At 44.4% G+C, this 27,573-nt stretch overlaps 1 protein-coding gene across 7 annotated transcripts; it reads right to left on the bottom strand.

The window, feature by feature from the left end:
* Nucleotides 1–14,306: 14,306 nt before the first annotated feature.
* Znf639 (zinc finger protein 639) lies at nucleotides 14,307–26,404 on the bottom strand. 7 transcript variants are annotated; one of them, XM_045130467.1, is made up of 8 exons: nucleotides 26,386–26,404; nucleotides 23,376–23,498; nucleotides 22,836–22,900; nucleotides 21,506–21,577; nucleotides 18,918–18,986; nucleotides 16,714–16,824; nucleotides 15,776–15,910; nucleotides 14,307–15,630 (listed from the first exon to the last, which is right to left on the bottom strand). In XM_045130467.1, exons 5-8 carry the CDS (start codon nucleotides 18,973–18,975, stop codon nucleotides 14,477–14,479), a joined length of 1,458 nt encoding a protein of 485 aa, XP_044986402.1. In that variant the 5' UTR covers nucleotides 18,976–18,986; nucleotides 21,506–21,577; nucleotides 22,836–22,900; nucleotides 23,376–23,498; nucleotides 26,386–26,404; the 3' UTR covers nucleotides 14,307–14,476. The 7 variants fall into 7 exon arrangements, with proteins under 7 accessions (XP_044986402.1, XP_044986398.1, XP_044986403.1 ...); XM_045130463.1 differs by lacking the exon at nucleotides 26,386–26,404 and adding an exon at nucleotides 26,258–26,326; XM_045130468.1 differs by lacking the exon at nucleotides 26,386–26,404 and adding an exon at nucleotides 26,258–26,326 and having other exon boundaries at nucleotides 16,714–16,760.
* Between the last annotated feature and the right edge of the window lie 1,169 nt (nucleotides 26,405–27,573).

Below are 27,573 nucleotides of genomic sequence, written 5' to 3'. Positions count from 1 at the left end.
GGGCGTGACAGGGCTCACATTTAGTCCCAGCACCCCGGTAGGAGGATCGCCTGGAACTAGAGTGAGTTCCAGGTTAGCCTGGGCTACACTGACACTACGTGGGGTTTTGGGGAGGCGCGGGTGAGAGAAGGAAAAATAAAGTTTCCAAAATCTTTCCCCATCCTGAGCATAGCCAGCTGCCCATGGCTATCTTTTGAGAGTGAGGTCCCCAAGGCTAGAGAGATTCATGTTTGTCATGCCAACAGTTCAAAAGGTAAACGTTTTGACCTCTCCAGACTGTTTTTTTTTTTTTTTTTTTTTTTTTTTGGTTTGGTTTTTCGAGGTAAGGTCTCGCTCTAGTCCAGGCTGACCTAGAATTCACTATGTAGTCTCAGGGTGGCCTCGAACTCGGTGGTCCTCCTACCTCTGCCTCCTGAGTGCTGGGATTAATGGTGTGCGCCTCCACGCCCGGCCAGTACTCTGTTCTTGAGTGGCTGGCTTCCTAAAGTTTGTGGGAGTACGGTGAGAGGTGTGTGTGTGTGTGTGTGTGTGTGTGTGTGTGTGTAAAGAGGTCAGACTGAGAATTTAGACATTCCCTTGCCTAGTGCTTCTTGAGCTTTGTTAGGAAACATCTTGGGAATCTGTTAAACTGCATTTTCTGATTGGCTCAAGCCTGAGGGTCAGCATTTCTCACATGGGCATAGAGCTGCTGGTGGTGGTATGTGGCTCTACAGTGCCCTGAGAACTTCTGTCCAGAGCTGGCAAGCTAGATGCTTTTGCTAGTGATGTCACTTCATTGCTCATGAGTCACAGGTAGTTCATCTATAAAATCTGAATGCTAAATAATGGCTACCTTATGCACTGTGAAAATTAAATGGGTGTATAGGATGTAAAGTGCTTAGAACACTGCTAGGCACATGGTAATAGAGCTAAGTAAATCCTAGTGTTCTACTATGACAGGTAAATATCAGGAATAAATAATAAATCAGACCATTTTAAATAGTGCTTATGGGCTGGAGAGATGGCTTAAGATGGTTAAGGTGCTTGCCTGCAAAGCCAAAGGACCCAGGTTCGCTTCCCCAGGACCCATGTAAGCCAGATATACAAGGTGGCACATGTATCTCGAGTTTATTTGCAGTGGCTGAAGGCCCTGGCATGCCCATCCTCTCTCTTAAATGAGTAAAATAAATTAATAAATAGTGCTATTATGGGGGGTAAAAAACCCTTAAGGGCAATGGAAAAGACTGTCTGAAGGAGAAAAGGCAGAGCAAATTAGGTTGGTCTTTTTTGAGAAGGCAGCATTTAGCTTTTTGCCAATATCAGGAGGAAGAATGCCAGACTCACAGGAAGGACAGTGATGTGAGGTGGATGAAAAGAAAAACCAGGACTGGAAAGATGGCTTAGCAGTTAAGGTGCTTACCTACGAAGCCCAAAGGCCTAAATTCGAATCCCCAGTACTCTCTCTCTCTGTAATAAATAAAATAATAAAAAATATATAATTAAAAATAAAGACAAGTAAAATAAAAATTTTAAAAGGAAGACCAATGAAAATGAGAGGAAAAGCTGGGCCTGGTGGTGCACACCTTTAATCCCAGCACTTGGGAGGCAGAGGTAGGAGAATCACCGTGAGTTTGAGGCCATCCTGAGACTCCATAGTGAATTCCAGGTCAGCCTGGGCTAGAGTGAGACCCTACCTTGAAAAAAAAAGAAAGAAAGAAAGAAAGAGAGAGAGAGAGAGAGAGAGAGAGAGAGAGAGAAAAGAAAAGAAAAGAAAATGAGAGAAATTAGGTAGGCAGATAAGGAATTATATAAGCTAAGGTCAGAAGTAAGACAGGATCCCACTGTGTAGCCTAAGCTGCTCTTGAACTTGAAATCCTGCTTCAATCTGGCAAGTGGTCTGATTATGGATGTGCACACTGACACCAGCAGAAGTTTGGATTTGATTCCAAGTGTCATGGAAAAATATTGGAAAAGTTTGAAGCACAGAGAATAATTTGATTTCCTTTTTTTTTTTTTTTTTTTTTTTTTTGGTTTTTCGAGGTAGGGTTTCACTCTGGTACAGGCTGACCTGGAATTCACTATGGTGTCTCAGCGTGGACTTGAACTCACAGCGATCCTCCTACCTCTGCCTCCCGAGTGCTGGGATTAAAGGCGTGTGCCATCACGCCTGGCTTGATTTACTTTTTAAAAGTCGATTGCTTTGAATTCTGGATTGTAAAGAGAGTCCATACAATGTTTTTAAAAAGTGTTGGGGGCTGGAGAGATGGCTTAGCGGTTAAGCTCTCGCCTGTGAAGCCTAAGGAGCCCGGTTTGAGGCTCGATTCCCCAGGACCCACGTTAGCCAGATGCACAAGGGGGCGCACGCGTCTGGAGTTCGTTTGCAGTGTCTGGAAGCCCTGGCGAGCCCATTCTTTCCCTCCCTCTCTCTCTCTCGCTGTCTCTCATTCTTTCTCTCTCTGTTGCTCTCAAATAAAACAAAATAAGTCTTGGGCTGGAGAGATGGCTTAGTGGTTAAGGTGCTTGCCTGCAAAGCCTAAGGACTCATGTTCCACTCTCCAGGTCCCACATAGCCAGACGCACAGTGACGCAAGCACGCAATGTTGCACATGTGCCACAAGGGGGCGCACACGTCTGGAGTTCGTTTCAGCTCAAGGCCCAAGCCCATTCTCTCTCAAAAGTTAAAAAAAAAAGGGGGGAAAAAGTGCTGAGAATGAAATCCAATGCCTATCACAAGGTGCACTCTACCACTGAGCTACATCTCTAGGCCTGGGTGAAATATTTTTTCTACAACTGAACAGTGCATATCCAGCTACTGGGAAGCTGAGGCAGGAGGATCACCTGAGCTCAGGGGTTCCAGCCCAGCCCAGGCAACATAGTGAGATGCTATCTTAAAAAAAAAAGTTGTTCACACCTGTAATCCAAGCACTGAGCAGAATTACTTTGAAACAAAAGGCATTTCACATAAAGGATTAAAACTATATTGCTGAAGACTCCACATACTTGGGCTGCAAGGCCACTGAGAAATCCTGCTGGAACTGAGCTGATAACCTCCTCCATGTAGATCAGCTGACAGAAAGCTGGAAGAAGCCATTCTATATGTAGTTCAATGGGAGAAAGAGATACCACCAGTGAATATACTCAACAGTGGACACTGCAAGCCTTATAATTGGCCAGCCAGGCCAAATGAGACAACGGGTGCAATAGTGGCAGGTCTGTCATGGTGGAAACCAACTGCCCTCCAATTGGACTGGAGGCCCGCTCCATGGGAGGGAATGCATCCCTGATACTGAAAACTTAAGACGGTTAGTAATAAGGCCTAGGGGTGTAACATTTGCTGATGTCTGGATAAATGTATATACTATGCTTATCGAACTGGCCAGTAAGCACTTCTCTTATTATTTATACCCTTATATTAACACTACTCTCACTTTGGGTACAGAATCTTCTCTTTTCAGATGGCAGTGACCTTGGGACGACTCAGAAAGTATCATAGTCCTAGAAAGAAGTGACTGGAGTACTGAGTAACATCTTTTTTTTTTTTTTTTTTTTTGGTTTTTCGAGGTAAGGTCTCACTCTAGTCCAGGCTGACCTGGAATTAACTCTGTTATCTCAGGGTAGCCTCGAACTCATGGCGATCCTCCTACCTCTGCCTCCCGAGTGCTGGGATTAAAGGCGTGCGCCACCACGCCCGGCTCTGAGTAACATCTTGATCACACCTTCCAAGGCTCAGGGTCTAATGCGGAAGAGGTGGTGGAAAGAATGTAAGAGCCAAAGGAAGGGTAGGACTCCTTACAACATGCTCCCTCCAGACATAAAATGGCCTGGATATCCATGACCTCATAGTGCCTGACACTACCTACACAAGACCATCATAATAGGAGGAAAAGATCATGACATCAAAATAAAAGAGAGACTGATTGAGATGGGGAGGGGATATGATGGAGAAATGGAATTTCAAAGGGGAAAGTAGGGGGAGGGAGGGTATTACCATGGAATATTTTTTATAATGATGGAAAATGTTAATAAAAATTGAGAAGAAAAATGTTTTTAAAGAATTAAAACTAGGGCTGGAGAGATGGCTTAGCGGTTAAGCGCTTGCCTGTGAAGCCTAAGGACTCCGGTTCAAGGCTCGGTTCCCCAGGTCCCACGTTAGCCAGATGCACAAGGGGGCGCACGCGTCTGGAATTCCTTTGCAGAGGCTGGAAGCCCTGGCGCGCCCATTCTCTCTCTCTCCCTCTATCTGTCTTTCTCTCTGTGTCTATTGCTCTCAAATAAATAAATAAAATTTAAAAAAAAAAAGAATTAAAACTACTCATATGGGGCTAGAGAGGTGGCTTAGTGGTTAAGGGGCATGCCTGCAAAGCCTAAGGACCCAGATTTGATTCTCCAAGTCCCACATTGGCCAGATACACGTGGTGATACACACGTCTGCAGTTCGTTTGCAGTGGCTAGAGGTCCTGGTGTGCCTATTCTCTCTTTCTCTCTCTCCCTCCTTTCTCTGTCTCTAATAAATAAATAAAAATAAATCTTTAAAATACTTTTTTGAAAGCTACTTATGCAAAAGACCAAGTACAGTCTCATATTTGCTGTGGTAGTGTTGCTGTGTGTATCAGTTATGGCACAAAAGAGCTTTATTGTACTTATTTTTAAGTATTTTATTTATTGTACTTACGGGAGTGAAGGAGCTGGCTAAGCATAACAGAATGTGTCTGGCCATCAGAAGAGGCCAACTGGGAACTCTGAGCAGATGACACTAATCCAACTGAGAATCTCTTCTGAGAGAAACGACACTTCTGCTCTTGAGAAAACAATCCCCTTTAATTTTAATGCAGTTCTTGTGGAAGTACTAACTTTGGATGGAAGTGGAATAAACTTCTTACTTATTTACCAGGCCCTCGTGCTGCTGCAAACGAACTTCAGACTCGTGTGCCACTTTGTCTGGTTTATGTGGGTGCTGGAGAATAGCTTGCAGACTTTGCCAGCAGGTGCCCTTAACAACTGAGTCACTGCCTCAGCATGAATTTCTAAATTTACATCAAAGTAGAAAAAGTCCACCCAAAACTAAGACTGTGCAATCACACTACATAATGCAAGCACGTACTAAATCATAATACTTCAAACATGCAATTATTATTAAAGGGTGTGGATACAATGAATACAGACATATTCTAATCATGCCTCTGAGGCATTGGAATGTGCCTAGTTAAAAACCAGATTGGGAATGGAATTTCAAAGGGGAAAGTGTGGTGGGGGGAGGGTATTACCATGGGATATTTTTTATAATCATGGAAAATGTTAATAAAAATTGTGAAAAGAAAAAAAAAAAAAACAGATTGGGGGGGGGGACAGATTGGAGCCAGTCATGATGGCACATACCTTTAATACTAGCACTTGGGAGGCAGACATAAGAGGACTGCTGTGAGTTCAAGGCCAGCCTGAGACTATAGAGTATCAGGTCAACCTGGGCTAGAGTGCAACCATGCCTTACAAAAGCAAGAAAACTGGACTGGAGAAATGGCTTAGTGATTAAGGTGTTTTCTTGCAAAGCCTAAGGACCCAGGTTCCATTCCCCAGTATCCTTATAAGCCAGAAGTACAAGGTGGTACATGTGTCTGGAATTTGTTTGCAGTGGCTAGAGGCCCTGGCACGCCCATTCTCTCCCTCTCTCAAATAAATATATTTTTTTCTCTTTCAAAACAGATTTGTCAAAGGTTATTTTATTTATTTATTTGACAGAGAAAGAGGCAGAGAGAGAGAATGGGCACACCAGAGTCTCCAGCCGCTGCAAACGCACTCCAGACGCCTGCACCCCCATGTTCATCTGGCTAACGTGGGTCCTGGGGAATGGAACCTGGCAAACGCCTTAGCTGCTAAGCCATCCCCCCAGCCCTCAAAGGTTATTTTAGAGCTTAGCTGTTTTGGCTCAACAATCAAATAAATATCTTTTTTAAATTTTTAATTAAAAAAACAAAAATAAAATGGAAATTAGAATCACAGGGCTTGGTCTCACTGCTCTAGTGTTTTCTCTTTTCAGTTGTCAGCTATGATAAGTGAAAAACACAGGACACATTTTTGCTGTTTTGAAAAGTTGACAGAGATCTAGAAGTCAAGCCTATGCTGACTTAAAATGCATTTCACTAATGATAGAGAATCACCTCTAAGCTATAAACAAGTTGAGACTGAAAATCCATATTATCAAATCCCATACATTCATGTATCACCTACTCAGGTTTTTTTTTTTTTTGTCTCACACTAGCACAAGCTAACCTGAAATTCCCATGTAGTCTCAGGGTGGCCTGGAACTCTTCTACCTCTGCCTCCCAAATGCTGGGATTAAAGGCATGCCCCATCACCCCCGGCCTGTTTTTTTTGAGATAAGAGTTTCACTCTAGTCCAGGCTGACCTGAAATTCACTGTGTAGTCTCAGGGTGGCCTTGAACTCAGGGCGATCCTCCTACCTCTGCCTCCCGAGTGCTGGGATTAAAGGCGTGCACCACCACGCCCAGCACCTACTCAGTTTTTTTCATACCCATGTGCCATTATTTGTGTCTTCCTTAAGTTGGTTTGCTTTGGGTTTTATGAGACAGGGTCTCACTGTAGTCCAGACTGGTCTGAAACTTAGTATGTAGCACAGGGTGGCTTCAAACTCATGGCATTCAACCTGCCTCAGCCTCCTGAGTGCTCGAGTACAGGCATGAGCTATCACACCTGGCCAGGTTTTAAGAATTAGAGCCAGGCATGGTGGCACATGCCTTTAGTCCCAGCACTTGGGAAAATTAGTATTTTCCTAGTAACATCCTTTATTCATTATTTTTCATAAATTTACTGTGGGGTCAGGTACTTAACACATTAATACCAGTTGAGTAAGAAGAATAAATTTCATAAGGTGTGACGATTAATGATTCCATATTATCCATTAAATTATTTAAAAATTTTACTCAGGCGACTTCCGGTTAAGATGGCGGCGTAGGTACCACGCCAAAGCAGCCTAGGGGGGAAAAAGACCAAAAAAAACTCAGCAAAATACAAATTTTTACTAAAAAGCGAGGTGTATAGGAAATTGAAGTGGCAGCAGAGAAGTAGAAGAGATCCAGAGCATCCAGAGCCCGCACAGGCCGGCAAAAGCAGCCCCAGCAGCTCCGCCAACCACAGCAGCAGGGTGCACCAGAAAGCCGCCAGGCTCGGCTCCAGCCGCAGGAAAAGCCAGGTGCGGGAGCTTCCCTCACACCGCGCTCTCCGCAACTCGGAAAATGTGAAGGGAGAGCGGCAGTGAGCAGCGGAGGAGCAGACCGCGAGGTAGAAGAACGCTTGGAGCAGCGAGAGAACCAGAGCAGCTGCGGCTCCCTCCCCTCCCCCACCGCCTGAGCCCAACTCCGGCGAACAGAGCAACGGCCCAGGACCCGGCCACGCCAACTTGGGCTGACAGCGGGACCCAAGCAGGAGCAGAGTTTAGCAGCAACATCAGCAGCTCCAGCACCGGTAACAGCGGCCCCAGCAGTAGCAGCTCCAGTTGTGGCAGCAGCCGCAGACCCAGCAACAGCAGACCCAGGAGCGGCAGCAGCGGCAGACTCGGCAACAGCAGCTTCAGGGGGAGCAGCAGCAGTGGACACAGCAGCAGCAGCTTCAGCAGCAGTGGTGGCTCCAGCAGTGGCAGCTACAGCAGCAGCAGAGGCAGCAGCAGCAGTGGGTCCAGCAGCAGCACCTTCAGCAGCAGCGGCTACAGACCCAGCAGTGGCAGCTTGAGCAGCAGCAGTTCCAGCAGCAGGGGTGCTGATCTGCAGGGCCACACTTGCCAGGCTCGGTTTGCCCCACAGGAAAAGCAAGTGCCCAGCTCCAGAAATCAGAACAGCAGCCCGACGACCCAGGCAGCAACTTGACTGAGACCAAAATCATCCAAGGTAACGGATTGCACCAGGGAAGTGTCTCACTTGGTCGCAAGCTGACTTGGATCCCTCAACAGACCATAAATCTTAACCTCTTTGTTGATAGAGGATCTGGTCGTTATAATAACTACTCTTGCATACATACTCGGGGCTGTTTTTGATTGAATGTGTACAGTGTTTAGTTAAACTTTAGAATCTACCTGTATTTTATTCCACTCAGCCTGCTTGAATACTCCTATAGCAGGGAAACTCAACCCCTAAGAACATCTTTATAGATACTCTGAGAGTCTTAAGAGCCACACCTAACACCTTAAGCTCCTACCCTGAAAATATATTACATCAAATCAAATGATAGAACTAAGAATACCCAGCTAGCTAGAAAATCCAAGCATTAACTTAATCCAAGATGCAAACACACATAAAAGGGATACAAATTGGAAAGGAAGAGATCAAGTTATCATTATTTGCAGATGACATGATTCTATACATAAAGGGCCCTAAAGACTCTACTAGCAAACTGTTAGAGCTGATCAAAACCTACAGCAATGTAGCAGGATACAAAATAAATACACAGAAATCAGTAGCCTTCATATATGCTAACAACAAACACACAGAGGATGAAATCAGAGAATCACTCCCATTCACAATTGCATCAAAAAAAATAAAGTACCTTGGAATAAACCTAACCAAGGAAGTAAAGAATCTCTACAATGAGAACTTTAAAACACTCAAGTGAGAAATTGCAGAAGACACTAGAAAGTGGAGAAACATCCCTTGTTCCTGGATTGGAAGAATCAATTTTGTGAAAATGGCAATCTTACCTAAAGCAATCTACACATTTAATGCATTCCCTATCAAAATTCCAAAGGCTTTCTTCATGGAAATAGAAAAAACAATCAAAAAATTCATTTGGAATCACAAAAAAACCTCGAATATCTAAAATAATACTGAGCAACAAAAATGAGGCTGGTGGTATCACCATACCTGATTTTAACCTATACTACAGAGCCATAGTAACAAAAACAGCATGGTACTGGCACAAAAACAGACATGTAGATCAGTGGAACAGAATAGAGGACCCAGATGTAAGCCCAAGTAGCTATAGCCACCTGATATTCAATAAAAATGCCAAAAATACTCATTGGAGAAGAGACAGCCTCTTCAGCAAATGGTGTTTTGAAAACTGGATATATATCTGCAGAAGGATGAAAATAGATTCTTCTCTCTCGCCATGCACAAGAATTAAGTCCAAATGGATTAAAGACCTTAACATCAGACCTGAAACTCTGAAACTGCTAGAGGAAAAAGTAGGGGAAACCCTTCAACGTATTGGTCTTGGCAAAGACTTTTTGAATACAACCCCAATTGCTCAGGCAATAAAACCACAGATTAATCACTGGGACCTCATGAAATTACAAAGATTTTGCACTGCAAAGGACACAGTGAAAAAAGCAAAGAGGCAACCTACAGAATGGGAAAAAATCTTCACCAGCTATATATCTGATAGAGGATTAATATCTAGGATATACAAAGAACTCAAAAAGTTAAATAATAAGGAATCAAACAAGCCAATCAAAAAATGGGCTATGGAGCTAAATAGAGAGTTCTCAAGGGAAGAAATACGAATGGCATATAAGCATCTAAAAAAATGTTCTACGTCACTAGTCATCAGGGAAATGCAGATTAAAACTACATTGAGATTCCATCTCATTCCTGTCAGATTGGCCACCATCATGAAAACAAATGATCATAAATGTTGGCGGGATGTGGAAAAAAAGGAACCCTTCTGCACTGCTGGTGCGAATGCAATCTGGTCCAGCCATTGTGGAAAACTGTGGAGGTTCCTAAAGCAACTAAAGATTGATCTACCATATGACCCAGCTATAGCACTCCTAGGCATATATCCAAAGGACTCATCTCATTTCCTTAGAAGTACGTGCTCAACTATGTTTATTGCTGCTCAATTTATAATAGCTGGGAAATGGAACCAGCCTAGATGTCCCTCAACTGATGAGTGGATAATGAAGATGTGGCACATTTATACAATGGAGTTCTACTCAGCAGTAAAGAAAAATGAAGTTATGAAATTTGCAGAAAAATGGATGGACCTGGAAAGTATTATACTAAGTGGGGTAACCCAGGCCCAGAAAGCCAAGCGCCACATGTTCTCTCTCATATGTGGATCCTAGCTACAGATGATTGGGCTTCTGCGTGAGAATGAAAATACTTAGTAGCAGAGGCCAGTAAGTTAAAAAGGAGACATAAGGGGTAGAGAAAGGAAGGAGGGTACTTAATAGGTTGATATTGTATATATGTAATTACAATGATTGTAATGGGGAGGTAATATGATGGAGAATGGAATTTCAAATGGGAAAGTGTGGGGGTGGAGAGGGAGGGAATTACCATGGGATATATTTTATAATCATGGAAAATGTTAATAAAATTTTAATAAAATGTTAATAAAAATTTATTTTAAAAAATGTTTACTCATTTAGTTTGGGGAGATGGTTTAGTCATGAAAGATACTTGCTCGCAAAGCTTGCCAGTCTGTGTTGAGTGATCCAGTACCCATGTAAGCCAGATATACAAAGTGGCAAGGCATCTGAAGTTCCTCAGCTGTAGCAACAGACCCTTTCATTCTATCTCTACTCACAAATAAAAATATTAAAAATGTGTATATTTATTTGCACACGCATGCTTGCATGTATGGGTTTGGACACATCAGGGTGTCTGCCACTACAAATGGACGTCTGTCTCATTTTGCATAGATGGTAGGGAATTGAACCTAGGCCAACAGGCATTGCAAGCAAGCACCTTTAACCACTGCGCCATCTTCCCAGGGCCCAGAAGATCCAGAAGATTACTTTCCAGAGTGTGAAGTAACTCAGACAACTGACAGGCTCTTAGGATCTTAGTTTTCAAACTTATAAACTCAATACAACATACACCTTCATACAAACCTGAAAACGACATGACAGCTTTTTACTTTGTAAGATCCTACTTTATGACAGGTAGGTAAACATCTCTCAGATTTGAGTGCTGTCTTATGGGCTGAGGGGATGGCTCAGTGGGTGAAGTGCTTGTTGTATAAGCAGGCTGGTCTGAGTCAGTTCTCAGAACCTACATAAAAGCCAAACCAAGTAGCAAGCTTCTGTAATCCCAGCCCTCAGGTAGTGAGATGGGAGGCAGCAACAGGAGAATCCTGGAAGCTACCCAGCTTCCAACCAGGCGGAAGATGAAATTCTCTCTTCTTTCCCATACATGAATGTACACACACACGGGGCCCTAGGTTTGGTCCTGAGGAAAAGTGAAGAAATAAAAAAGTAACTGGGCCAGGCATGGTGGTACACACCTTTAATCCCAGCATTTGGGAGGCAGAGGTAGGAGGATTACTGTGAGTTCAAGGCCTCCCTGAGACTACATCGTGAATTCCATGTCAGCCTGAGCTACAGTGAGACCCTACCTCGGAAAACTAAAAAAAAAAAAAAAAGTAACTGGGTGTGAACTGGTAAAAGGCTACAATCCCAGCATCTAGGAAGCTGAGACAGAAGAGTCTCCGTTTGGGAATCCAACTTGGTCCACAGAGCTAAAACTTTTTTTTTCGAAGGAATTTATATCCCCAAGTTGTATTAATTTGTAGGGATGAAACAACTATAAAGTTAACCTAATTGACTACATTCACTTCTCTTCAAGGATTCATAAACCTATCTACCTTCTAAGGTGATTATGGCCATTTTTCTTTTCTTTTTTTTTCAAGGTAGGGTTCCACTGTAGCTCAGGCTGACCTGGAATTCACTATGTAGTTTCAGGGTGGCCTTGAACTCACAGTAATCCTCCTACCTGTGCCTCCCGAGTGTTGGGATTAAAGGTGTGCAACCCCACGGCTGGCACCATTTTGATCTTTTATTACTTTTTCAAATTCACATTGACAGTGTTTGTTGTTGCTGTTTGTGGTAGGGTCTCACTGTAGCTCAGGCTGACCTGAAATTCACTGTGTAGTCTCAAGGTGGCCTTGAACTCATAGCAATCCTACCTCTGCCTCCTGAGTGCTGGGATTAAAGGTGTGACTCATCACGCCCTGCTCCAGCGTGTTCTTTTAGACACTAAGACTCCACTAGGCTGGGTGTGGTATTACAAGCCTATAACCTTAGTACTGGGGAGGTGGAGACAGAAAGATTATTAGTTTGAGGTCCCTTAGTGAGGCTTGTCTCAAAATGTAAAAACCAGGACTATGGAGGTAGCTCAGCCTCGCCAGGGTTTGCTCCACAACACTTGGGGGGCAGGGAGGATTAAAAAAAAAAAAAACACCTCTTGGGGTGGAGAGATGGCTTAGCAGTTAAGTGCTTGCCTGTGAAGCCTAGGACCCCGGTTCAAGGCTCAATTCCCCAGGACCCATGTTAGCCAGATGCACAAGGTGGCGCAGATGTCTGGAGTTCATTTACAGTGGCTGGAAGCCCTGGCGCGCCCATTCTCTCTCTTTCTGTCTGCCTCTTTCTCTGTCTGTCCCTATCAAATAAATGAATGAAAAATAAACATTAAAAAAAACCTCTTAAAACATAGCTGAGAAATACATTAAAACTGTTTTTAAGGCTTAGCAGTTAAGTCGCTTACCTACAAAGCCAAAGGACCTAGGTTCAATTCTGCAGGACCCACATAGGCCAGATGCACAGGGGGTGCATATGTCTGGAGTTCATTTGCAATGGCTGGTGGCCCTGGAGCGCCCATTCTCTCTCTCACTGTTTACTTGCCTCTCTCCCTCCCTCTCTCTCTCTCAACTAAATAAATAAAACACTGACAGTGGATTACAGACCCTGAGAAACTGATATATATGTGAGGTATAATGAGAGAACTCCAAGAACGATTCTTACAAGTGGTAAAGTGGCTGATTTATAAATAGGAAGAGTCATGCACAACCAAGTCCTGGAGGATAGGAAAATGCTCTGGAATCTCAATAGGAATAGTGCATTGCAAGAAAAACAAAGCCACCCACTACTGCTCCACACCGCTGCCAAGATCCTTACTGTGCTATTAGGAAGCAACTCCACCAGCAGTGTTCTTTGGCGAGAACTGTGAAAGTCACAATACAGTGGAAATGTGTCACTAAACAGGGGATGAGTCCAAAAGCAGAAAAATCTCTATTCATACAGGTTGGATTTTCCAAGGATCATTGAGCCAAAAGTACAACCAAACACTTCAACAAGTTCTGGCCAGTTACAGACATTCTTGAAAACAGGCACAGCAAAAGTTGTGATTGGACAGACACAGTGGGATATGGGCTTCTGCAGCAGATCTGTACAAAGTGAGAGATACTAAAACCTGTATCTGTCTCTTCATTAGCTTCATTCAATCTCTGACTTCCAACCTCACCAACTACAGAAGAATACAGCCCCTATTTTAGAACCAAGGCATTGGTTTGCTTCCTTAAACCATATTCTGGAACTAGGTGTTTATCAAGGAGCATGAAAAATATGGCATTATCAAGAAGCTAAGCAGATAGCATGGTTGCAGGAGAGATGTCAATCAGGGCAAGGACAAAGGCTGCACACAGTGTGTAATGGAAACATAGCTAGGCTGTCATCCAAGTAACCTGGATTGCACTCGAGACCGACATGGCTCTGTGACCTTAGCTTATTGGCACACTTCCTGTGCAAGCTAAGGGGAGGCCTGAGAAACCACTGGAGTCCAATCCCCAGAACCCACATTAACAGCTGGGCATAGCCACACACATCTGTAACCCCAGTCCTATGAGGACCAGAGACTGGAGAATCTCTGGGGCTCACGAGGGAGAGTGCTGGTGAGGACACCCAGTGTTTCTCCCAGCCACTGCAGGCAAGCACACCCTGCTATAGGTGAACATACAGGGCACCACATGGGCACATATGTGCATATGCTACACACACACACACACACACACACAGGGTGGGACCAGATAATTAAAGAAACTGCCGGAACTGCAGAGATGGCTCAGTGGCTTAGGGAATTGCTTGCAAAGCCTGAAGGCTTGGGTTTGATTCTCTATTGCCCACGTAAAGCCAGATGCAGAGTGGTGCATACATCTGGAGTTTGTTTGCAGTGGCAAAAGGCCCTGGTGTACCTGTTTCTCTGTAAATAAAAAGAAACTGCCAAGCAAACACCCTCTTTCTGTGCACAGTAACACTGGCTTTGTAGTGCTGCTCAAGGAGATTCCCGATGGGAATGCACTAGGAAGCCCAGCTTCTTACCAAGTATGAAGGGATAGCTTTCAGATTCTGTTGCCATCTCATTCTGGTAGTACTGTAATCTACTTCCACATGAGAAAAGCTAGGCCTGACCTGAGTTAAGGGGACAAGTCAGTGGCTCCCGTGATAAGAAAGGAGGCTGAGGTTTGTCAGCAGCTTGTTTCAATTTGTGAAACTCTATCATAGAGTCCCCAGGAGTGATTTCAAATGTGAACTACCATGCAACTGAAATGCCACAGTTAAGGTTTAATTATATACTGAAAAATGTAGCAATGCCAAGAAAACAGTCTTACTTGTTAAAGGGAAATCTCCTAAATTGTATTTAAAATCAGTTTAACATCTCGAAAAAATCTGCATTTATTATTTGACATAAACATTGTGTAAAAAGAACAAGAGTCAAGCTGTCTCGTGGACTGTAAGGTGGCTGATGAGCTCTCTTTCATTTCCAAACCTCATCAAGCAGTCACTACATTTATGAGGCAAGTCAGCCGAATGCTTGAAATCTAGATGGATTTTCAGATCTTCGATTTGTCCTGTTGAATATTCACAATACTGACATAAATAAATCCCTTCAGATAAATGTGAATTTAAATGCTTGCAATACTCTAGCATGCTGGAAAAGCCCTTCCCACAGTCGTCACAAACATGGGGGAATATCTTAGTGTGCTCAATAGCCACATGCCTGTTAACATTTGTGTGGAGTCTACTCCGAAAACCACACACTTGGCACACGAAGAAGTTCTTGCACTTGTCGAAGGTGATTTTGCTCAAGAGGCTGTACTGTCCGTGCCCGCCACTGTTATACTTATCACTGAGCTCTATCAGCTTGCACGCGTGCTCGTTCACCACATGGCTGTGCAAGTCTTCAGGGTCACTGGTCTCATGCTCACAGAACTGACACAGGTACTGCTCGTCGCAGCTGTGCTCCTGGAAGTGCAGGTAGAGCTCGCTGCTGGAGGAGAACTGCGCGTCGCACTGCTCGCACCAGTACAGGTGGTCGCTGAAGTGGATGTCGGCAATGTGCTGGCTGAGATTCTCAAAGATCACCGTCTTGTAGTCACAGTACTTACAGATGTACGGATCCTCTTCGTGCAGCTTGGCGTGTTCAATCAGAAGCATGTTGGTGGAGAAACGTTCCTTGCACACTCGACACACGTTGGAGTCGGTACGTTTATGCTTTAGGATGAGATGCTGCTTCAAGTCAGAAAAATACTTACTGTTGAATTCACACAGTTCACACTTGTAGAGGCCGCTGCTGTTGGCTCTCAGCAGAGGCCATTTCTGCTGGGCAGTCACGTTCAGAGCTTGGCTCTTGTCAACAATCTTACAGAGCTTGGCTGGCGGCTCCTCCTCGCTGTGCTCGGGGAGGCCTTCCGAGCAGTTGTTCTCTGCCTCTACGTCGTAGTCCTCCGAGATGGCGTGCACCTCCACCGCAATTGGGACATCTTCGGCGGCGTGGACGTCGATGGGGCTCTCTTCCTGAGTTTGCTGCTGGACTGGCTCAGGTGAGTCACACTCTTCATCACAAGTTTCAACGTCAGCAGACTTTTCTGGGAAAAAAAAAAAAAAAAGCAAACCTGATATCATAGTACTATTACTAAGTAAGGACGGTTAGGTAAATAGTTATGCAAAAAGAAGGTTATAGTATATACTGTTTTGAACTGATCCTTGCTAAATTCTATTAATTTCTCTAACCTGTAGAAAAGGCAGTATGATCTAGAATTCTAAGCACAGGACTGGGAACCAGGTAGCTCTGATTTCTGTTTCTGGACTTAATTCCATCTGTGAATTTGGGCAAGTCATGTGATGTCTCAGGGTCAGAATCATCATCTGTTAAAAAAAAAATCAGAAAAATAGCCATTATTTGCATTTACAGCATCAAGCATTATAAAATACCAACTCTTTGTTTTGTTTTTCAAGGTAGGGTCTTGCTCTAAGCTCAGGCTGACCTAGAACTCACTCTGTAGTCCCAGGCTGGTCTCAAACTCAGTGATCCTTCTACCTGTGCTTCTCTGAGTGCTGGGATTAAAGGCATGCTCTACCATGCCCAGTGACTTTATTTTTATTTATTTATTTATTTATGGCTTTTTTTTTTTTTGAGGTAGGGTCTCACTCTATCCTAGGTTGAACTGGAATTCGCTATGTAGTCTTAGGGTGACCCAAAACTCAGCAATCCTCCTACCTGTGCCTCCTGAGTGCTGAGATTAAAGGTGTGTGCCACCATACCCAACTATTTTATTTTTTTAAGTTTTAGATTTATGGAAAATTATGAAGCGATCATACACACGCATACACTTTTCTCCACTATTAATACCACACATTACAATGGCACATTTAAGCCAGGTGTGGTGGTGCATGCCTTTAGCCCTGGCAGAGGTAGGAGAATTGCTGTGAATTCAAGGCCAGTCTGAGATTACATAGTGAATTCCAGGTCAGCCTGGGCTAGAGCAAGAGGCTACCTTGAAAAGCCAAAAAAATAATAATACGAAAAGGCGTTTTCTTTTAGCTTTTGTCATACTAAAGAACAAACTAGACCTTCACATGCTAGACAAACACTACCACACAGCTACCTACACCCCTAGATCCTGCAAATGCAATGTACAGAAAACTGGTATAGAAAATATGAGATTTACCTTTGCTGTCAAAATATTTGAAGTCTGGCTGCCTCATAGAACAGACACTGTAACAATGATCAGAAAAAATTCCACTGAATCCATCTGCAATTCTGCTTATTCCAGAGGAATCTGAACAAAACAAAGTTCAGAACATTTCCAACACTTAATACAGTTAACGCATGGAATGAGACATGCTTTATCTAACATTCTTGCAGTGCTAAGGACCGAACCCAGACCTTGCGCATGCTGCGCGAGCAACCTACCACTAAGCTGTATCCCTAGCCCAAGCTTTCACGATTTAAAGCTTTCATACTTCACGCTTGACACTGAGTCTTATTTATGACAAGAATCATAAATTGCAGACTTGTGACTTTTTTTGTTTGTTTGTTTTATGAGATAGGGTCTTGCTATAGCCCAGGCTTACCTGAAATTCACTATGCAGTCTCAGGGTGGCCTCGAACTCACAGTGATCGATCCTCCTACCACTGCTTCCCAAGTGCAGGGATTAAAGGCATGTACCACCACGCCTGGCTACCTTGTGCTTTTTTTTAAAATCTTGTTTTAAATTCTTATTTATTTACTTGAAAGCGACTGACAGAGAGAAAAAGAGGCAAATAGAAAGACAGAGAGAGAATGGGCATGCCAGGGCCTCCAGCCACTGCAAACGAACTCTAGACATACGCGCCCCCTTTTCCATCTGGCTAACGTGGGTCCTGGGGAATCAAGCCTCAAGCCAGGATCTTTAGACTTCACAGGCAAGCAAGCGCTTAACCACTAAGCCATTTCTCCAGCCCAACTTATAATTTTTTGAGGAGCCAAATGGGTGATGCACACCTGCAATTCCTGCACTAAAAAGGCTGAGTTCAAGGTCAGTCTGGGCTAAACAGCAAGGGCCTGATTCAAAAATAAAATCAGGATAAAATAAAAAGAGTAATTTTACAACATAAAACAAAGTATCTGCCTCACAATCAGAATCTCACAAAAGACAATGCTGTGTCAACTACACAAAACTACTAGGAACTGCCAAGAAGGTCTGCCATGTGGTTCAGTGAAGGCGTAATACATAGGGGAATGGCCTGAGGAGTAAGGAGGGCTTGGTACCAGAAAGCACCAGTAAGGTGACCAAGCTTATCTGAAGTAAGCTAATGGCTACACTGAAACAGTCAGTCTCAAGTACATGTAAGGGGTTTTAGAGATGGACACAAAGACTTTTCTTTTTCTGGTTGTGAGGATCTCATGTATTCCAGGTAGACCTCAACCCACTCTATTGTCAAGGATGACCTTGAACTTCTGATCCTCCTGCCCAGTGCTGGAATTACAGACATGCACCACCATGCCCAATTTTATGTGGTGCTGGGGATTCAATCCAGGGCTCTGTGACAACACTTTAAGAACTAACACAACAAAGGGGAAAGTGGGGGGTGGGGAGGGAATTACCATGGGATATCTTTTTACAATCATGGAAAATGCTAATAAAAATTTTGAAAAAGGAGGAGGGTACTTAATAGGTTGACATTGTATATAAGTAAGTACAATGATTGTTATGGGGAGGTAATATGATGGAGAATGGAATTTCAAAGGAGAAAGTATGGGGGGGAGGGAGGGAATTAACACGGGATTTTTTTTATAATCATGGAAAATGCTAATAAAAATTTAATAAAAAACTAAAAAAAAGGAATTCATATCCTATATCCCTATATCCAACCCTAAAACAAATATATATATATAAAATAAAAAAATAAAAATAAAAAAGACATGATTGCCTGGGTGAAAAAAAAAGAACTAACACAACACTGCCAACCCAATTACAAATGACACCATCAAAATAGGAGGTCACATTTCTGAAGATGTACAGGACAAAGCCTCTCCTGCCCCGGCAACTAATGCTAAATATTTTCCCATGAAGTTATCACCATATCTTGGTGACTCTAACAGGCAAAGCCCAATTATGCTACCTAAGTAACCTTGGAGATCTAGGTTTAACCGTTTGTAACCCAGAGTGCTGTGAGAACTAAGCAGAACAGTGTCTGTTAAGTCTAACGAATCCCTAGCACATGACAGGCAAGAAGATAGATCCAGAGAGTTTAACCAAGTGTTCTCTTACCTAGAAACCGATCCAGAGACTAAAGTCTTCTCTTTATTTGTGAGAAAACAGATGGGCCTATGTGTTTCCTGGAAGTTAATCTATGACCCAACTTCAAAATAATCAATTACACACCAACCTGAATAACGAGAAGGGTGTAAAGTCTTCCTTTTCCTTTTCTTAGGATATTCATTCATATCTTTTCAATCTAAAAATGAAATGAATTGAATAGGATACAGTTAACAAATTGTAAAAAATCTTTTTTTAAAGAGAGAGTTGGCACAACAGGGCCTTAGCCACTAATCAGACTGCACACACTTGCTCCACCTAGTGCACATGTGCTACCTTGTACTTGCGTTATCTTTGAGAGTTTGCTTTATGTGGGATCTGGAGACAGACTGAGCATGAGTCCTTCCTTGGGCTTCACAGGCAAGCACCTTAGCCACTAAGCTAATTCTCCAGTCCTAGAAATTCTTCGTAAACTTTTTTTTTTTTTTAGGTAGGGTCTCACTCTAGCCTAGGCTGACCTGGAATTTATATACTCTCAGAGTGGCCTCCAACTCATGGCAATCCTCCTACCTCTACCTCCCAAGTGCTGAGATTAAAGGCATGCACCACCACACCTGGCTCTTTAACTTTTTGTTGATAATTTCCATACATACAATATACCACGAGCATAATTCCCTCCCACTTTTCCCATATTCCCAAGTCCCTCCTTCACTAAATACCTTCTTTCTAGTCTCTCTTATACTTTTATGTTCATTTTTTAAAACTTATTTATTTGCAAGCAGGCAGACAGGGAGTGACAGAGAATGAATGGGTGCACCAAGGCCTCTTGCCATTGCAAATGATCTCCAGACACACGTGCCACCTTGCACATCTGGCTTTCATGGGGACTGGGGAATTGAACCACCATTAGGCTTTGCAAGCAAGCACCTTAAACCACTGAGTCCTCTCTCCAGCCCTTGATATACATTTATTTCCCTCTCCTATTATGCACCTCGTGTGTCAGGAACATCAGTCACTGTGAGGTCATGAATATCAAGGCCATTTTGTGTCTGGAAAGCAGCACTGTAAGCACTCCTCCCCTTCCTCTGGCTCTTAAATTTGCTTCTACCACCTCCTTTTCAGGCCTAAGTCTAAGAACTCTTTCTAACCAAAGAGTATACTGGCAATAAAAAATTTCTGTACCACATGAAAATGTCTTATAAGAGCAAATCATACAATGCCTCTATTTACATTTTGGATTGCCTTCCTCATAAAACATAAAGGCAAGATATGGATTTAGGCTTTGTTTCTTAACAAGGTTAAGTTCTTTTTTTGGAACAAGGTTCCACGTAGCCTGGATGACTTTGAACTTCTGATACTCTAGCATCCACCTCCTAAAACTAAGATTACAGGCCTGTGGCACCAAGCTCAGCTTATGCATTGCTGGGAACAGGACTCCGAGTTTTATACACACTAGATAAGCACTGTACCCAATGAGCCTTACTCCACGCCCAAGATTCTTTTCAAATATTTTATTTTTATTTATTTGAGAGAGAGAGGAAGAATGGGTGCACCAGGGCCTCCAGCCACTGCAAATGAACTCCGGATACATGTGCCACCTTGGGCACCTGGCTGACATGGGTCCTGGGGAATCGAACCTGGATCCTCTGGCTTTGCAGGCAAGTGCCTCAACTGCTAAGCCATATCTCCAGCCTGAAAAACTCTTTTTAAGTGTTGTTGCAATTGTGAGAAGCAGAGCAGGACATGGTGGTGTATGCCTTTAATCCCAGGCAAGGTAGAAGGAGCTGTGAGTTCAAGGCCAGCCTGGAACTACAGAATGAGTTCCAGCTCAGCCTGGACTAGAATGAGACACTACCTCAGGAAAACAAACACCAACAACAAACCCAGAAGGGGCTGAAGAGATGGCTTAGCAGTTAAGGCACTTGCCTGCAAAGCCTAAGGACCTAGGTTTGATTCCCCAGTACCCAGATGCATAAGGTGGTGCATGTGTCTGGAGTTCGTCTGCAGTGGCTAGAGGCCCTGGCATGCCCATTCTCTTTTCCTCTCTCTCTCTACCTCTTTCTCAGAAATAAATGAAAAATTTAAAAACACACAAAACAAGAAAAAACCAGGCCATTAGCTTTAAAAAAAAAAAAGTCAAAAACTCTATATTGAGCTGTGTGAGGTGGCGCATGCCTTTAATCCCAGCACTTGGGAGGCAGAGGTTGGAGGATCACCGTGAGTTTGAGGGCACCCTGAGACTACACAGTGAGTTCCAGGTCAGCCCAGGCTAAAGCAAGACCCTAACTCGGGAAAAAAAAAAAAATCTATATTGATACCATGACTTCCAGATAAACAAAAAAGAATAGAATCTCAGTATAATAACTTTCAAGGGTTGTAGAGATGGCTTAGCAGTTATGGTGCTTATCTACCTAAGGACCTAGGTTCGATTCCACAATACTCATGTAAGCCAGATGCACAGTATCTGGAATATGTTTACATGTCTAGAGGCCCTGGTGTGCCCATTCTCTCTCTCTCTCTCTCTCTCTCTCTCTCTCTCTCTGCCTCTTTCTCTCAAATTAAAACAAAATGAAAATAAATTACTTTCAAAATAAAAAACTCCCGTATCTTTGAGCTTCTATTTAACATTGTACTGAGATCTGAATTGTGATAACCAACATACAGTTAAATTCCCATTAGCTATTATAAAAGTAATTAGTTTTGCTATACTCCACTTACTTAAGATAATTCTTAATACTGCAGCAAAGAAAAATGAATTATAGGGAAGTTTCCACAGATGGACAAAAACACCTACAAGTAAAACATAATAGAAATCATATAAGCAAAATGTTGCACATTTGTATGATGCAAAATAAAATAATATCAAATTTTTAATTAGTAAGGCAAGAATGAATAAGTATACTATTATTTCCCATTTTCATACACTAAAAATTATATATATTGATAACTATGAAATTATATGCAAATTACTTCTTGCTTCTTTGAAATTCTTCTGCATTGCCATAACTATAGCCTAATGCCAAAAGCAGAATATAAATCTGCATTTATTTATTCAGCCTAAGATAAGCACAAAGAATGAGACCAAATACTGGATCACAGGCCCAAAACTTTTAGAAATCCTTAACAAAACCCACTTGCTGTGAGACCAAATATAACCATTTTTTAAAAAAAGGCCCAGGCCTGACTTAGATAGAGCACTAGCTGGCCAATGTGCTGACCTTTTCTTCTGTAAACTTTGCTTGCTTAATTGCTGCCTTTCCCCCTAACATTTCTGAGAATCTCCACTTCAAGGACATTGCAGAAACGCTCCACTGCAGGGGGGGGCTCCGACCACCTGCTTAGATAAGAAACTGAGGAATCTCCACTTCAAGGACAATGGAGAGGACTTCATCTGCCTGCAGTGCCCCTAGCTCCTGCCCCCAACTTTGCCCGCTGAAACCCCAAGCCAATCAGAACTGTTTAAATCAACCAATCATGTATCTATCCCCTACTTCTTTGTTCGAATTCCTATATGAACCCCTTCCCCCAAAAGAAGGGGCTCTCTCCCTCACTACAGTGTGCCGGACTGGGGGGATGGAGCCAGGCCTAGGCTTGCAATCAAGAAACCTGTGTCTCGCCTTCTGTGGCCATTCTCTGGGTGACTTGGCTCCTGGTCAGGGGTCTTGGCACAACATGCATGCCAATCATATACCAGACAGTGGACACATGTTCATTTATTCTTAGGTTATACAGAACCCACAAGACCTTCCCCATGTGGTCGCTTATCCCTTGCTACTGATCAGCAAATTGAGGCTTAATAAAGTTGGATATTCAGTAAGTTGTAGGGCTATATGAAAAGACCTATCCAATTTTTTTGTTTGTTTGTTTTGTTTTGCTTTTCAAGGTAGGGTTTCACTGTAGCCCAGGCTAACCTGAATTCACTATGTAGTCTCAGGGTGGCCTTGAACTCACAGCTGGGATCAAAGGTGTGTACCACCACGTGCCTGGCAGACCTATCCAATTTTAAGCCCTTTGTTTTGGAAAGAAACAAACAGAAAGAGTGACCCACCCAGTTCAGCGCATTAGTCCCGGTCAGAACTTCCTCTTCCACCTCAGGTTAATGTCTGTCCTTGGCTGCAGTGGGTGGGGATGAAGCAGATATGCATCTTAAATGCTGCCTTTCTTATCAACAAGGTGCCCCCCTCCCCCCAGGCAGGGTCTCCCACTAAGCCCAGGCTGACCTGTGTGATCTCAGTCTGGCCTAGAAGTCAAGGTGATCCTTCTACTCTCAACTTCTGCCCCCTCCCTCCCTCCCTTTCCTTTTCTCTGGTGGAGGAGGGAGTGGATCTCCTTGTGTGGTCTTCTCTGGCCATGAACACTTGACGGCCCTGTCCCAGATTACTAAGTAGTGACTGCGCAGGTGTAGACCACCTCCCGGGACTACCAGGGTGACAGGGGCACGAAGCCAGGATCCATGTGCTGAGACAATATAGTAATAAGATAGTAGGTACTTTTCCAGCTTACCTCGCACTTCCTTAGTCTCTGTCCCATCTCTTCTTCGCAGTAAGCCCATGAAACACACAAGGGCTTACCTAACTAGCAAACCTACCTCATTTTTACTGCAGGCAACTTGGAGAGTAACTGAGGACACAGGGTTCACTGCTGCACAGGACCAGCAGCAGGGTCGTGTAGCTTCCAGCTGTCAGTCACCAAGGAGGAGGGAAGGTATCACCTAAAAGACCGACAGCTATAAGTGAACAGAAATGTTACATGGATATATAAAATGTCTCACATTCTCCCCCCAACCCCTTGGTTTTTCGAGGTAGGGTCTCGCTCTAGCCCAGGCTCACCTGGAATTCACTATGGAGTCTCAGGGTGGCCGCCACCTCACAGGGATCCTCCTGCCTCAGCCTCCCAAGTGCTGGGATTAAAGGCGTGCAACACCACGCTGGGCCAAATAATTTTTTTAAACTGTTTTGAACCAGGTGTGGTGGCTCATGCCTTTAATCCCAGGACACGGGAGACAGAGGTAGGAGGATTGCCTTGAGTTCGAGGCCACCCTGAGACTACATAGTGGGGAAAAAAAAAAAGCTGTTTTTACCTTCATGTTCTAAACTAAAATTCCAAAATCCTCTGTTGTACAACTCCAGAGCTCCAGAGTTTAGGAGGCCAACAACCTCAAGTCCTACACACTCTTATATAATATTTTTCTTCAAGGTAGGGTCTCATTCTAGCCCAGGCTGATCTGAAATTCACTACGTAGTCTCAGGGTGGCCTCGAACTCATGTCAATCCTCCTACCTCTGCCCTCGAGTGCTGGGGTTAAAGGTGTGTGCCACCACACCCAGTCCTACACACTCTAAAAATGCCAATGAGAACACTGAAAACTGCCAGAGGACATTTCAAGTTGTTTAGAACTTGAGTAAGAAATGGAAACCAGGGCCAGGGATGTGGGTGAGTGATAGGGGCCATGCCCAGCATGCGTGAGGCCCTAGGCTCAGAGGCCACCACCACCACCACGAAGTGGCATCAGGGAGGGGGAACCAGACAGTCATGCATACTGGGTTTGACTGTCAGGTGAAAGAAGCCAAGGCCACCTTGCAGGAAGGTGAGGGGAGCCGACCCTCACAACCAAAACCACTGACCAGCCTTTGTATAAGATGCGGTTGCAGTCAGCTTCATGAATTGCTGGTAGAAATCACTCCATCAAGAGCAGCTTGTGGAGAAAAAGAGGTTTATTTTGGGCTTACAAGCTGGAGGGGGAAGCTCCATGATGGCAGGGGAAAACTATGGCATAAGCAGAGAAGGGTGGACATCACCCCCTGGCCAACATAAGGTGGACAACAAGAACAGGAGAGTGTGCCAAACACTGGCATGGGGAAACTGGCTGTAACAACCATAAGCCCTCCCCCAACAATACACTCCCTCCAAGAGGAGTTAATTCCCAAATCTCCATCAGCTGGGAACCTAGTATTCAGAACATCTAAGTTTATAGGGGGCACCTGAATCAAACCACCACACAAGCATTATGGACAACCACCTTCACAAATAAATCTGGCTTTGTAACTAAATCATGTAAGTCATATAAACATTTGCTCACACAATCACAGGCAACTTATTTACTCCCCCCGCCACTTTAAAGACAAGCTACACACATATCGTCACTACAGGAAAAACGAGAACTTTTTAAAAAATTAAATCAACCGGGTGTGGTGGCGGCGCACACCTTTAATCCCAGCATTCGGGAGGCAGAGGTAGGAGGACTGACGTGAATTCAAGGCCACCCTTAGAGTTACACAGTGAATCCCAGGTCAGCCTGAGCTAGAGACCCTACCTTGAAAAACAAAAAATAAAAAAATTAAGTCAGCCAGAATCTGCTCACTCAGAAAACAGTATCGTGATGTTATATCCACACTGTTCCCTGTATTAAGGTACATATACACAGGTATTTCATTTCTATCACTTTTTGTGTTACATTTAACGTGACTCTAACATTACAATTGGGTGTAAATTCAAAATAATGCACAACCACATCCCATGGGAATGACAATATTTGAAATATTCTTTTCAAAAAGCATCTTACAACATATATGTTGGTGCCAAATGGTAGTTTACTCCTATAATTCCAGCACTTACAAGGCTGAAGCAGGAGAATTGCTAGGAATTCAGGGTTAGCCAGGGCTACATAGGATCAGGCAAACTAGGGCACCATTGCAAGATCCTGTCTAGAAAAAAAAAAAAAGAAAGAAAGAAAGGCCTGGGTATGGGGGTTCACATCTATAATTCCAGCACTCCGCAGGCTAGGGTAAGATTGCGCACCATGAAATCGAGGCCAGCCTGGCCTAGAGAGAGACTACTTCAAAATAAATATATAAACCTGCACGTTTATCATGTCCACCTGTCATTTTCAATCGACAATGTACATACAAGCCACAATACACATAATAGGATTAACTAAAGAGATGGACCTTTTTAAAGGCCACCCATGCTTACGATGGTATAGACAGTAAACGGCTGCATCTTAAATGAGTTTAAAGAGCTATTATTTCCCATTTACCGCTTCATAAAAGTATTTCTCACATTTTAAAAGGACCGACCCCAGCCACGGTGGTTGCACCCCCTTGCATTCCCAGCAATCGGGAGGCCTAGGCGGGCGGGAGCACGAGTTCAAGGCCAGCTTCGGCTACACAGAGAGCTTGGGAGGTCAGCCTGGGCCACAGGCAGACCCTGCCTGCCTCTCAATAAATAAAGAGGGCTGATAACGTTCCGGGGGCGCAGCTTGAGCGTGCGTGCACTGAGATCAAGGTCCCTGCGTGCAGAACGGCCCGGGTCCTCGTCTCCGCGGAGACGCCCCCGGCCCCGGCCGCGCTCCAGCCCAGGGCCGCGGGGGCTCCGCGTGCGCGGGCAGGCCCCGGGCCACCTCGCCGGACGGCCCGGCGCAGGAGGGAGGAGCGGACCCGGCCCGGCCCTGCCCTGGCTCCCCGCCCCTCACCTCGGCGCAGCTCGAGCTCAGCCGCCCACGTCGGCTCCGCCGCGGAAGCCGCACCGGGTGGAGGCGGCCCCCCGACGCCGCCCGTTCGCCCGCCCGCCCGTCCGTCCGTCGCTCGGCGCCTGGCTCACCGCGCTCCAGCGGGCTAGGCCCGGCCGCACTCACCGCGCCTGCGCCTGCGCCACGCTCCGGGCCGCGAGGGCGCGCGCGCGCGGGGACGCGGGGCGGGGCGGCGCGCCCCCTGCTGGCGCCCGCGGGGAGCTGCCACAGGACAAGGGCCTTGGGCGTGTGCGCTGGGCGGGCGCAGGCGGCGCGAAGGGTCCGCACGTCTCCAGAAATCCCGCTGGGACCAACCCAGCTTATCACAGAGGATCGCATCCATGATCTGAAATCTTTTTTTTTTTTTTTTCTGACCTGACGGTTGAGCAGATGTAGAAAAGGATTACATTAAGTGGACACAATTTTTTTTTTAAATTAATTTTAGAGAGAGCGTCTCATGTAACCCAGGCTGCTTGAATGCTCCCGATTCTCGTGCCTGCTTGTCTCCTGGGTGCTGGGATCATGGACACGATGCCAGGGTGTGGACACAGGTTTTAAGATGGTCTTTGGAGCTGGCAATGGCTAAGTGGTTGTGTGTATTGCATGCGTAAGACTTAGGATTTGAACCCTGGCATGGCAGCTAATAAGTAATGTCTGTATTGATACTGATCCCTGACTGATGGCTTTTTAATGTTATTGTTTTACTTTTGGCAGCTTTAAGACTAGAATCCTCTCCCTCAAAAATAACTGACTGCTGCTCCCACAACGCATAAACCACAACCCCGTTAGAAATACATATAACCCCACTGAGGAGGACCCCAATGGAATGGGGGCAGGGACGAGAGAAAAGAGGGTACCAACACATGCTGTATCCATACGAAATATGTTGTTGTTAATAATAATAATAATAATAAATATTTTAAAAGGCTAAAAAAAAAAAGCAGGGTGTGGTGGTGCACGCCTTTAATCCCAGCACTCTGGAGGCAGAGGTAGGAGGATCGCTGTGTGTTCCGGGCCACCCTGAGACTACGTAATGAATTCCAGGTCAGTCTGGGCTAGAGTGAGACCCTACCTTGAAAAGCAAACAAACAACAACAAAAAAGTTAAAATGAAGAATCCAAGTCCTGTGGCATTGGTACCACTTTTAATCCCAGCAATCAGGAGAGAGAGGTAGGAGGCTCCATGTGAATTTGAGGAATTCTAGGTCAGTCTGGGCTGGAGTGAGAATTTACCTGGGGCGGGGGGGGGGGGGAAGAGGTGCATTATATAATAGAATCCAA

Source organism: Jaculus jaculus, chromosome 11 (assembly GCF_020740685.1).
Source record: "Jaculus jaculus isolate mJacJac1 chromosome 11, mJacJac1.mat.Y.cur, whole genome shotgun sequence".
NCBI lineage: Eukaryota > Metazoa > Chordata > Mammalia > Rodentia > Dipodidae > Jaculus > Jaculus jaculus.
This window is presented reverse-complemented; position numbering and strand designations above follow the sequence as displayed.

Bases quoted from the DNA above. Each gene is read 5' to 3' on its own strand.
- Znf639 (XM_045130467.1), bottom strand. From the start codon at position 18,975: ATGAATGAATATCCTAAGAAAAGGAAAAGGAAGACTTTACACCCTTCT. The intron at 16,825-18,917 runs GTTGGTGTGTAA...TGTTTTGTTCAG, and splicing joins ACACCCTTCTCGTTATTCAG to ATTCCTCTGGAATAAGCAGA. The intron at 15,911-16,713 runs GTAAATCTCATA...TTTTTTTAACAG, and splicing joins CAAATATTTTGACAGCAAAG to ATGATGATTCTGACCCTGAG.